The sequence below is a fragment of the Rhipicephalus microplus genome, chromosome 10 (genome assembly GCF_043290135.1).
Source record: "Rhipicephalus microplus isolate Deutch F79 chromosome 10, USDA_Rmic, whole genome shotgun sequence".
In the NCBI taxonomy this organism is placed as follows: domain Eukaryota; kingdom Metazoa; phylum Arthropoda; class Arachnida; order Ixodida; family Ixodidae; genus Rhipicephalus; species Rhipicephalus microplus.
In genome coordinates this window covers 11,000,385-11,013,759 of record NC_134709.1, presented here as the reverse complement: position 1 = coordinate 11,013,759, position 13,375 = coordinate 11,000,385, and the positions used below count along the sequence as shown (strand labels likewise).

At 45.4% G+C, this 13,375-nt stretch overlaps 1 protein-coding gene across 1 annotated transcript in view; it reads left to right on the top strand.

Annotated features, from left to right (window-relative positions):
• The window catches only part of Rad17 (Rad17 checkpoint clamp loader component), a 34,039-nt gene that overhangs the window by 14,271 nt on the left and 6,393 nt on the right, over positions 1-13,375 (top strand). Inside the window, exons 6-12 of the mRNA XM_075875024.1 lie at positions 3,588-3,640; positions 3,746-3,865; positions 3,961-4,024; positions 4,577-4,697; positions 4,769-4,960; positions 8,608-8,696; positions 9,116-9,262. Of these exons, the coding sequence (XP_075731139.1) occupies positions 3,588-3,640; positions 3,746-3,865; positions 3,961-4,024; positions 4,577-4,697; positions 4,769-4,960; positions 8,608-8,696; positions 9,116-9,262 (786 nt within the window). The remainder of the gene's footprint in view (positions 1-3,587; positions 3,641-3,745; positions 3,866-3,960; positions 4,025-4,576; positions 4,698-4,768; positions 4,961-8,607; positions 8,697-9,115; positions 9,263-13,375) is intronic.

Sequence of the window (13,375 nt, the reverse complement as noted above, 5' to 3'; positions counted from 1 at the left end):
CTGCTAATGTGAGCAAGCTATTAGTGCACCACACATAACAGAGAAATCGCAATTCTTTAAATTTATTTAGTTTTCTCGTGTACATGGGGTTTCATATGGGTGAGGGGAGAGGGCACATCTTTTTCTTGTTTTACATTGAGCAAGAAAACTGAGAAAAATCAATAAATTTCTTGCTTGTACATACGCGATGACCTATTCACACAAGATTGGAATGTCAAACAATCGAGTAAACAGTCGAGTAATTAATGATCAGGTTGCCGATATGCTCCGACGCGACGTTATTCGGCCCTCGGACAGTCTATGGGCATCTCCTGTTGTTCTTGTTGTGAAGAAAGACGGTTCTGTGCAGTTCTGTGGGGACTACAGACGGCTCAATAAGATCACTCGCAAGGATGTTTATCTTCTGCCACGCATTGATGACGCGATTGACAGCCTTCATGGAGCCGATTTTTTTTCTTCTCTTGATCTGCGCTCGGGCTGAAGACGCTCGACCAAAGACTGCCTTCGTCACGCCAGACGGCTTGTAAGAGTTCAACGTCATGCAATTTGGTCTATGTAATACAACTGCGACTTTTGAGCGCATGATGGACACCATTCTGCGCAACTTGAAATGGTACACGTGCTTGTGTTACCTCGACGATGTCATTGTCTTCGCTCCGGATTTCTCCACGCATCTCCAACGTCTGAAAGAAGTTTTCGCACGTGTGAGCAATGCCGGCTTGCAACTAAATCTGAAAAAGTGCCGCTTTGCAGCACGGTAACTCACCATTCTGGGGTACGTCGTGTCCAAAGACGGCATTCTTCCTGATCCTGCCAAGCTTCTGGCCGTGGCCGAATTCCCCAAACCTGCATCTGTCAAAGAACTGCATAGTTTCGTGGGCCTGTGCTCATACTTCCGACGCTTCATACGAAACTTTGCCACGATCATATCACCGCTGACGAAGCTCCTTGGAAGTAACGGGCCCCTCAATTCGTGGTCATCTCAGTGCGACGACGCGTTCGCGAAGCTCCGCCATTTGTTGACGTCGCTTCCCATTCTACGCCACTAGGACCCTACAGCCCCAACGGAGGTGCACACGGACGCCAGCGGTGTAGGCCTCGGCGCTGTCCTGGCGCAGCGCAAACCAGCATTCTCTGAATATGTCGTAGCATATGCAAGTCGTACGCTCGCGAGAGCTGAGACAAACTACACCGTCACGGAGAAAGAGTGCCTGGAGATCGTCTGGGCCCTTACAAAGTTTCGACCTTATTTGTATGGTCGCCCATTCGATGTCGCCACCGACCATCATGCACTATGCTGGCTTTCATCATTAAAGGATCCCTCAGGCCGTCTCGCCCGTTGGGCTCTTCGCTTACAAGACTACGACATCCGTGTGCTGTACCGCAACGGACGCCAGCATGCTGACGCCGACGCCCTCTCGCGCTCCCCTCTGCCTGAAGGTGATGTGCTCTGCTCAGTATCCTCGGCTGCTGTTTCTGCCATTGATGTTGACATCATCGCTACCGAACAGCGAAAGGATAATTCGATCGGCCCGCTCATCGACTTGCTCTCTGATCCATCCGCAACGCCATCCACGCGTGCCTTGCGTCGTCAAGCTCGCCATTTCGCCATCCGTGACGACCTTCTACACCGACGCAATTACGACGCCGATGGCCGGCAGTGGTTACTCGTGATACCCCGCAGTCTGCGGTCAGAGATATGTGAATCCTTCCATTCTGATCCGCAATGCGCGCACTCTGGGGTATTCAAAACCTACCGTCGCATACGACAACGCTACTTCTGGCGTGGGATGTACCGCTACGTGCAGCAGTTCGTTCGCTCTTGCCTCACTTGCCAACTCTCAGCACACATGTCGCACGCTGGTCTGCAACCGTTACCTTGCCCTGACCGTCCCTTTGGGCGCGTAGGTATCGATTTGTATGGACCACTTCTTCTGACGTCGGCTAGTAACCGCTGGGCCATCGTCGCCATAGATCATTTAACGCGATACGCCGAAACCGCCGCTCTCCCTGCGGCTATTGCGCGTGATGTTGCGTCCTTCCTGCTGCATCGATTCATACTGCGCCACGAACCACCCCAAGAGCTTCTCAGCGATCAAGGCCGTGTCTTGTCGGAAGTCGTCGAAGCCATTCTGACGAAGTGCCCTTCTGTCCACCGCAAAACTACTGCTTACCACCCGCAGACAAATGGCCTCAGCGAACGGTTTAACCGCACTTTTGGCGACATGCTTTCAATGTACGTAGCTGCCAACCACACTAATTGTGATAATATACTGCCCTTCGTCACCTACGCCTACAACACCGCCCCTCAGAGCACGACCGGTTTTTCACCTTTCTACTTGCTGTACGGAAGGCATCTGTTGCACACCATGGACACGATACTCCCGTACACGCCGGATCCATCTGAGTGTGCACCCATTTCTGAGACAGCCAGGCTTGCTGAAGAGTGTGGCAAGCTTGCCAAGACTTTTACGACACATGAGCAAGAGCGGCAGAAGAGTATTCGTAATGGCTCCACCACTTCTGAGCCCACGTTCCTTTCTGGTGCGCTTGTATGGCTCTCAATCCCGACCTCTGTAGCTGGCCTCTCTTCCAAACTACTTCCCAAATAGGCCCCTACCGTGTCATTGAGCGCACCTCACCCGTCAACTATCTGATCGAACCCGTTGAACAATCTTCGGACATGCGCCGCCGTGGGCGCAACATCGTCAACGTGGAGCCCCTGAAGGCTTATTATGACCCGCTCATAGTAACAAGCTGTTAGGTCACCAGGCAGCTCCCTCTTCGACCCCGGGGTAATTGTAGCCAAGCCTCCGAACTCTGAAATGGGTCGAACTCTTGAGTACCTCCTAGTGGGGCTATCCAACAAGGACGCTGCTCGCGCTGAGAGTCCGTGCTTGGCCGTGACTGTCACCATTGTGTATGTTCGCTGGTTGCCAGCTAATAAATGCCTTAACAAATTACACAATGCAAAGAGTAATAGGTAAGCATAAAATACTACTGATGAACTTCAGATTTTGTGTCAAAAACTGTCAATTTTGTATCAGAAACTGCCAAACATTTCTTTCCCTCTCCTCAGCAATATTGTCATCAACGATGCAGCAGGCGCAAGCAAGCGGACATGACAGTTATTGGTTGATAAAACAAAGGCTGTGGCAGTCGAACCACATGTCGTGTAGGTGCTAGTTTCCCACAGGGCGATACCACGTTTCACCGCTGTGTGCATCTGAACTGGAAGAACCGGCCAATTAGATGAAAGAACTGAAAATGCACAAAGCCAGGGCTTGAGATGACGGGACATACCCTTTTGGTTGTTATTTCACACTTGCTGTGCCACTGCCCCTCCTCTATGTAGCTTCGAGTGTGTTCGTGGCAATGAATAAAGAAAGAAATAGATTTTGTGTGAAGAACTTAGCGAGTTTATACGAGTGCTTGATGTACACACACTAAAAGGTTCTGCGGGAGCAGATCCATGTGGCAACAGTGTTCAGTACTGAGGTATTTCTACGATAACTTTGAAAGGTGTTGTGGGGTCCTTTGAAGTTTCTGCATCTTTAGCTTTTTACAGACACATTTCTTATTTTCAGGACATACCAAACATTTTTATCAGGGACGTGGAAAGTCTGCACCGTGTCCTCAGGTAAGTGCCAGATGACTGAATAAACAGTCTTAAATGTGGAGATAATAAATTTTGATGCCATTGGTATTTTTCTTGTTTACGTGAGGATTCTCTTTCTTTTTGAAGAATGTGCCATAGATGTGCTGTTGCACCTCTCGTATTTATTATCAGCGATTCGTCCGACAAACTGGAACATAGACTCTTCCCAGAGTCTTTTATCAAGGAACTAGAGGTCACAAAAATCACGTAAGCGAACTTCTTTGGTAAATTTGCAAGCACTAATTGCAAAAGAAGAGAAGACAAACCTCTCTAATTCTTCTGCTTTATCTCGTACTTTTCAGGTTCAATGCTATTGCAACAACCTTTGTCACAAAAGCTCTTTGTGCGTTGCTTGATAAAGCTGTGGTAAGTAAACCGTGTGGCATGCTATGGAAGTAACACCCTTGGTAACTGTTGAAGAAAGCTTTAACATTATATGCAGCTGGTTGCAAAAGTTTATGAGGCAGGAGTTGTGAGTATTTGCAATGTTATTAAGGCTTGTAGTTTCTTAAGTAACTGTATATAACATAAAAAAAACTTGGCAGTAAGAGCCAGGTCTTGCCCGCCGATATTGTGCTTGGACTGTAGAACAAGAGAGAAAGCAAAATAATACATACCTGGTGTCTTTATGTGCCCTGGCATCACTTCCCCCAGCATTAAGTTGTTTTTATTGTTGTGACAGCAACAGTTACAATAACTTGTTTGTTCCAGCGTAACGCTTCTGCTTTTTATTTCTTTGACCTTAGAATGGTCAGTATTTCCTGACAACCTGTGAGAACGGTGCCTCATTGTGGTTATTCTTACTATTGTGTCACCACAGCATAACTAATTTATGCTATAGTCAATAAATTTTGAATTTAGCATGCCTAGTTGCATAAACAATTTTTGTTATTTTTGGTTTTCTGTACTGTGTTGCAGCAATTGCAAGCCATCACCCACGAACCCACGGCCGACGATATTGACAGCATTGTTGCTGCAAGCAATGGAGACATTCGTAGTGCCATCAACGCTCTTGAGTTCTTCTGTTCTCCTCGACAGTGTGAGTGTTGTTCAGGCCCTTGTTTGCATCCTCGGCCACATTCACTAATGTGTGCTCTTACAATGTACCAGGCATGGGCCCTGTAAAAAGTAAGACTGCTGCAAAGAAACAGTGGAGTGGCGCCTGCAAGAAGCGGCGAAAGAAGGCGGCTAAACCTGATGTGCGTAATTGTGGCATCGGACGAGACGTGCCTCTGACCTTGTTCCATTCACTGGGGAAAATACTGCATTGCAAGCGTAAACAACCAGACTGCTCCAAAACAGGTGTGTTTGTGTATGTGTGCATGTGCATTTGTGTGTGCACATGCTTGTGTGTGGCTTCTAATTAATTTGATCAATGTGTTGTAGCGCTTGTTTTGCAGGGCTTGTTGAGGGAAGAGGAAGTGATATTAACATATGTATGTTTGAATCTTGGTGCTAGCTTTCTTATAAAAACGAAGGCATAAGTTGTGAAACTGCTTGAATGGCTTGCATTAGAGGATTTTGTTCATTAGCAATGACTTCAAAACAATGGTACAATACTAATGTCAGCAAAAAAGTGCAGTACATGTAAGGTGTTACTAAAAGCTGCCAGAGCCATGCAACAGTGTTGCTTACCTATTTCTGGAAAATGCCCAAGCAACAATCAAATTACCTTACTTTACTCTCTACACAATTTTGTTAACCTGCGGTTTAACCTACGCCTAAGAATAGCACAGGATAACAATAGTAGAGTACGAACTACCCTATTTATGTGATTGTAATGCAGCCACAATTGTAACACGACATGTGACTTCTAATTGCATCCAGGAAAAAAAATAGAATTTCAGTATTCAATTGTAATGTGAGGTTTGACTTTTAAGTAGCAAAAATCTGGTAAAATGTTGCGTTAGATTTGAGTAAATACGGTATACTTCACCGTACGACGTGCAGACATGCGCTAGTGCTGAAGTCGAAAGGGGTTTGAAAATTAGTTTTGAAGAGAGGCTAAGGAATTTGAAAGGCAGCAGCTGGGAAGAGAAAGTGTTTGGGTAAGTGTATGGGAAAATTTTTGACTCATTCAAAAACAAAAAAAAAAAACAAAAACAAGGAGGCTTATTACAGAGGATGCAGCTGGCAGTGTAAGTGGCATGGTAGCAAAGGGCATTAAGTCAAACATCATAGCGATGGAAAGTATCCACTAGATAGCAATGATGGAAAGAAAACCAGCTCTGAGTAACTACCAAGAGGGTAAAGACAGAATAAGCAAGGATACTTACGATAGTCACTGCATGAAGCGAAGTCGGTTCGCCTCAGAGCGTATAGTTATAAATTGAGATGAAATACAGGAGATAAATGCACATGCGTGGGGAAGGTAAGGAAACAACAAAGCATGTGTTAATTAGACGTGTAATTGTACACTCGTGTGTATGTATGTCAGTGCATAAAGCCTCTGGTTTTAGGAGCAACATTGGAGGTGGGCAATAGAAATAAGTAAAAGGCGACTTGTGGATTGGTGGCGGAATGGTAGGCAGAAAGCAAGAAAAAGAAAGGAGCAGAAAAAGTCATGTTAATCTGCGATAAAATGCAGAATGTTGGGCAATCAGTATATAAAGTTTTTTTTTTTTCAGGAAGAAATTTCAGCTTAACAAAATTAGGCAATAATAATATAATAATAATAATAAGACAAAGAAGAAGAGGACAAAGAAGGACAACAATAACAAGATGTTTAGCATGGTAGAGTATAGGTCACTATTCAATTTTGAAAGCGACGCTCTTTAATTCATACATCTATTGTCATAGAAAAAACTTGCATGGCCCTCTACTAGAATTTTTTAGGCTTCTGCATTATTTAGGCTTCCGTTAAAATTCAAATACCTCAAATATTTGAGCGATTATTACAGCATTTTAATTCGCTTCAAATAGAACTTAAGTTACTGAAAATTTCGAAGTATTCGAGATGCACTAATAGATATACAAAAATGCGCATGTCATCTTTTGTAGTAGCTTTGCTGCATTGGATGGGTGCTAAGCCGTGAAAGCATCTGCTCAGGTGTACACAAATCCACATAAGATTTTTGTAAATGTGGCTTCACTGTGGTAGAGTGGTGCTAAGCCGTGAAAGCGCTTATTCAAGTGTATATTAGTTTGCATGAAACTCCTTGTGAAGGTGGCTTAAGTGTAGCAAAGTGGTGTTAAGACTTGAAAATGCATATTCAAGAGAAATTCGCACTACTTCGAAGCCCCACTTCAAGGTTAAATAAAGATACTCTTATCGATTCATTTTTTTTTTTTAATTTTAAAAGCTTGTTCTACTGGCTTATGTGATCTAGGTATAGTAAGTTTTAAAACGTACCATATTTTACAGGTCACCGCTTGCATTCTACCATAAGTCAAATCCTACTTCTATTCAATGTTGCTTCCACTTCCTTTGAAGCGAAAAGAATGGCATTTGTACAAGCCTTGTTTCAAATTGAAAGGAAAAAAAATTGGCCCGAATCTACCTGTTACACTGTAAATGTCGTCGAAAGACTTGCGTCTGGAGAGAGTGAACAAAACGTTTATTTTATGTTCTGCGCAAGAAAATCGGTGAATGGTATTCTGAAGGCGCTGCGTTAGAGTGCCTCGAGCGTGTAACAGAGACGAACAAGTGAATCTAGGCTCGTTAAACACGAGCGCCATCTGGCACTTATCTTCGAAAACAAAGGCGCGTGCGACCGCGGAGAAAGATGTGCGCCAGTCGCGGAGGTGATAAGGTGTAGAATGCAAAGCGACGGGCAGGTGCCACCACAGTGCCATCATAGCAAAGGGTTGGAAACGCCTTCTTGAGCATTGCGTTCCACTGTCAGCGCAGCGCGATAAACGCTACAGTCCTTAGAGTTACTTATGTGTGTCCTCTTCTAGTATAAAGGAACACCTGCAAAACATAGACATGTTGTTATGGCGCCTCAGATATGCACAATATTTGTTTTTTAATTGACAATCGTACAACTACAAACGCTAAACCTTGAGCAATATTGGTGGGCGCTGCGGATGGTGTTGGCCGTTCGGTGCCGTTTGAGGTATCGTTAGGGCGGACAAACAGACAAATGTTCAGACAGACAGACGGACCAAACTTTTTTCCATCGAAGCTCCCCAAGAAAGACTATCGTCTTTAATATATTGTGCTGTTTGGTTATGTCATAAAACATACCCATATTTCTTTATAATATTTTACACATACTATTCGAATTCAATTCGAAATTATTTGACCAAAATCACTATTTGCTTCAAATTCATTTCGAACTTAAAATTTACTATTCACACAAGCCCATAATTATTGCGTTCTATGGTCTTAGTTTTGTTTGTCTTTATCTTTCGAAATCAGTTGGCTCGTGAACAAGGACAGCCCCGCAGCGGTGGTTTAGTGGCTAAAGTACTCGGCTGCTGACCCGCAGGTCGCGGGATCGAATCCCGGCTGCGGCGGCTGCATTTCTGATGGAGGTGGAAATGTCGTAGGCCCGTGTGCTTAGATTTGGGTGCAACCCCAGGTGGTCGAAAGTTTCGGAGCCCTCCACTACGGCGTCTCTCATAATCATATGCTGGTTTTGAGACGTTAAACCCCACATATCAATCAACAAGGACAGTTTGGATTTGAGTAAAAACAATGTCTACACTGCGCTGTTATTCATATGTTTTGCTCTGAAACACACAGTATGGTTAACTGTGAACTTTACAATTTGGCCTGATTAGTTTTGAAGGAAAAACTGTGCTCCATGCTTATCCAGCTTTTTCTGTTCTTTTCAAGACGAGTACTCAAGTGGAGTCCCAACAGCGGATCTTAAAGTGTTGTCTAGCCATGACCTGAGTGCTAGTATCTGCCTGAACCGCTTACTATTCATTCCCTTTTCATTTAAGCTTTTACGTTTTAATTTTTTGGTGTCACTGAGTGTCGCTTCCTTTCTTCAATCCAGATGGCAGTACTGAAGCATCAGCTGGTGATCTTTCCCTGCCATCAGTGAAGGATCCAGACAAAAACCCCACTACTGACATCGCTCCTGAGGTATCTGAAGTAGACTCAGTATAATAAACAGCTGTTGAATCGCAACATGGTAAAGATTAATTAGTTTTTTCACCAAAAATTATGCATGTTTGTTAAGAGTTTTTAATTGTAAGTGCTTTAGCTCACCACCAATAGGTTTGTAAAATAGCCACATCCATGCACTGTATCTTGTGAACAAGCTCAAAACAACGTTAAAGGTATGAGCATTTGTTAAATAAAGACCTAAAAGAGGGCTAATCTCAAATGGTAATCAAAATTTTACTAAAATTCTTTGCATATTGCGTAGGTTGCATGTTTACACTCAGAAAGGCACCTTTCACGACTTGTAAACTATTGATTTCAACTAATATTGAAAACTCGCTCTTGGTCCTCCAAAATACTAATTGAAAATGCCTACCTTGGTCGTCTTCTTTGTACAGGAGGTGTTTGAGCGGGCGGCAATTTCAGGAGAGGCGTTTGCTCTCTTTCTCCATCACAACATGCCCGACTTTGCTGCTGACATTCACACTGTAGCTGAGTGCTCGGAGTGGTTCTGCCATGGTGATGTCTTGCTCTCTGAATGGACTGTAAGTTAACAGACCTTGCCTCGCTAAAGAGTTGCAGCTTGAAGTGCTCAGCTACGAGCAATTTTTATGTACGATCTGGTAGAGTGGTCTTAAACCATGTTCTTCATCGACCATCAGCTACCTTGCGATGTCATCTGTCATTGTGACTGTGATTAATGACATTCTGTGACATGTGAAAGCCTGTGTGACAATGACAACCTCAGGTAGCATGCAAGGGTTTAATGATCAGCTACCACCTCTTGCAATGGTCACGTGCCACGTGATGCCATCTGGCAAAAAGTGTGTTCCGCACTCATTTCCTTGGCGAGAAGTGGTGTATCGGTTAGGGTGCTCATCTGCTGACTCAAAAGGTTGCGGGTTCGATCCCGGACATGATGGTCGCATGTGGATGGTGGTGAAGCGCTATGGGCCCTTGTACTGTGCAATGTCAGTGCACGTTTAAGAACATCAAATGGTCAAAATTTTCGGAGTCCTCCACTACGGCACCCCTCATAATCATATCGTGGTTTTGGGATGTTAAACACCAGGTATCGTGCCGCCTTGTTTCAATCACGTGCAGCGAGCAGAATATTGGAGAAGGAATCGCTGAACAAGTATTGACGCTCCTACTCTCTCGCGGTGTTGCAATTGCCAGAAGTATCGTCAGTGTTGTGTGCGGTGAAGCAGAGGTTCTGTTGACGAATTTTACCAACGAGCAACGACACATTACACAAGGCACTACAGTTGCCTACTTCGACGAGATCACCGAAATCCGCGAGTGCTGTGTAGTACAACAGGACGAGCCGCAAGCCACGTCAGCCCCACCACCTATTGACGAAAGCTCGGATTTGTCACCAGCGCAGAGACAGCGTCTAGTAGATCTTCTTCACCAGTTCAAATACTGTTTTTCATCGACCTCGAGGGTCAGTCAAACGCCACTGACGAAGCATCGGATAATAACGGAGGAGACGGCAAGGCCAATACGACAGAACCCATACCGCGTAGCACCGAAAGAGCGTGAAGCAATCCAGGAACAAGTGAAGAAAATGCTCGATGACGACGTCATCCAGCCGTCAAGAAGTCCTTGGGCATCGCCGGTAGTGCTGGTTAAAAAGAAAAACGGAAGCTTGCGATTTTGTGTCGACTACCGCAAGCTGAACCGTGTGACAAAGAAAGACGTATACCCATTACCGCGCATCGATGATTCACTTGACAGGCTGAGGTATGCACGCTACTTTTCGTCAATGGACCTCAAAAGTGGGTATTGGCAAATTCAGGTCGACGAGCAAAATAGAGAAAAAACGGCTTTTGTAACGCCTGACGGGCTTTATGAATTTAAAGTCTTGCCATTCGGATTGTGCTCAGCCCCCGCAACATTTCAGAGACGGATGGATACCGTTCTGTCAGGCCTTAAGTGGCAAACATGTCTGGTCTATCTGGGTGACGTCATTGTTTTTTCAAAAACATTTGAAGAACACCTGAGCAGGCTGCTATCGGTATTCAGGGCAATAAGGTCTGCCAGCCTGACACTGAAACCCGAGAAGTGTCATTTTGGTTTCAAGGAGCTTCAATTTTTAGGCCATGTGGTGAGCCATGAAGGTGTTCGACCTGATCCCTATAAGATTGCGGCCATCAGAAAATTTCCGGTACCAAAAGACAAGAAAGCAGTCAGGCGTTTCCTTGGCCTATGCGCATACTACCGAAGGTTTATTGCCAATTTCTCCCACATAGCCTCGCCGTTAACACGACTCACAAGAGAAGACGTTTCGTTCACATGGGGCGACGATCAACAGGTGGCATTTGACGATCTCCGACAACGCCTGCAGACTCCGCCTGTGCTTGCTCACTTTGATGAGGATGCTCCTACCATGGTCCATGCAGATGCCAGCAACGTGGGTTTAGGCGCTGTACTGGTCCAGTGGCAAGACTCAGCCGAGCGTGTGATCGCATATGCTAGTAGGACGCTTTCCCGCGCCGAGTCCAACTACTCCATAACGAAAAAAGAGTGTCTTGTTGTCGTATCGGGGGTTATGGAGTTTCGTTCGTACCTCTATGGTCGTTCCTTCCACGTAGTCAGCGACCATCATTCTTTTTGCTGGCTGACCAACTTGAAAGACCTGTCTGGTTGGCTCGCACAGTGGAGCTTACACCTTCAAGAGTTTGATATGACGGTCGTGTATGAGTCCGGACGGCAGCACGTCGACGCCGATTGCTTATCAAGGTCACCGATAAAGCGCGACGATGACACAGAAGATGACAGCATGGCGTTTGTAGGAGTCGTTGACACCACTACGATTTCGTGCAAGCAGAAAGAAGACAGTGAGTTGCTTCCTCTTATTGAATTTTTGAATGGCCGGACAACAACCGTCCCTAGAAGATTTGCAAAGAGCCTGCTGTCATTCTGCTTTCGTAGTGGTGTTCTCTATAAGAAGAACTTTTCTCCCAGAGGAAGCACCCACCTACTTGTCGTTCCGACGTCACTTCGTGAGGAGATATTTTGTGCTTGCTACGATGAGCCAACGTCTGGTCATCTCGGATACACACGCGCATTGGCCAGAATTCAACAGAAATACGACTGGCCAAGACTTCCAGCTATTGTGAAGCATTACGTGCGAATGTGCCTCGATTGCCAACGACAAAAATCGCCACCGTTAAAACCAGCTGGACTAATACAACCAATTCAAGTGCCCACGGTACCTTTTGCCCAAATTGGAATGGATCTCCTTGGACCATACCCGACTTCCCATGCTGGCAACAAGTGGGTAATAGTCGCCACTGATTATCTTACGCGCTATGCAGAAACAAAGGCTTTGTCAAGTGGCACCGCCGTTGAAACCGCACGATTTTTCGTAGAAAATATCGTCCTGAGGCATGGTGCTCCAACAATCATAATAACGGATCGAGGTGCCGCTTTCACGGCCGCGCTCCTGAAGACAGTGCTTGAGCTCAGTGGAACAGCCCATCGGAAAACCACTTCCTATCATCCACAAACCAACGGCTTAACAGAACGCCTCAACAAGACTATTGCCGACATGTTGAGTATGTACGTTGACGTGGATCACAAGAACTGGGACGACATTCTACCGTACATCACGTTCGCCTATAATACAGTGCAGCAAGAAACTACACGAAGAACGCCGTTCAGTCTCCTTCATGGCCGTGAAGTGACGACGATGCTTGACGCCATGTTACTGCACGACTGCAATGACATCGATTTGGACGCTGTATTTTTTACCCAACGAGTAGAAGAAGTGAGGCAGCTTGCGCGCGTCCGAATCACCCAGCAGCAAAATTATGACGCCCAACGTTATAATCTGCGACACCGACATGTCGTCTATCGGGCCAGCGACAAAGTCTGGGTATGGAGTCCTATCCGCCGCCGGGGACTGTCTGAAAAATTGCTGAAGAAGTATTTTGGCCCCTACACAGTTTTACAACGCCTGAGCGACGTTAATTACGTGGTCGTTCCTGACAGCCCCTTGACAACTCGCCAGCAAAAACCAGAAATCGTGCACGTTGTGGGAATGAAGCCCTACTTTTTGGACTGATTTACACCATACATCTACTACACCGTCTTTTGTAGAAGAGCATCGGGACGCTGCTCTCTGGAGGGGGGCAAATGCCACATTGAATATGCAGCACCAAGAGAACAACGAAGAACACGCGCAGCGAGAGAAGAAGACGAGGTTCTCTTCCGATCAGTTTGCCAGTGTTTTGGTACAATTAAAGTGAGTTTCCTGGATTCGACTGCTGCTGTTTCTGCATTGTGACAATATTATTATGGCTATGAGCAGTGCCGACTTATGGTCCCAGGGATTAAACGCACATGAGTACCCCATAAAGTGAATGAGGGAGGGCTCTCTATATCTAGCTCAATTGGCAGAGCGTCGGACGCATAGTTTAAAGGTTGTGGATCCACTTAGGGAAAGAATGATTTTTTGTCCATTTTAATTCTTTTCAATATAGGTCACAATCATTACACTACAGTTAGAAAAAGCAACAAATAATGTACCGAACGCTTTTCTTGGATTGATTGTCTGTTGGTTTCGTTAGTAATGATAGCCTTAGCAGTTTACACTGACGGAATTGTCAGTACTCGTTGCATTATGTGCCAAGGGGCAACAGACAAGTATC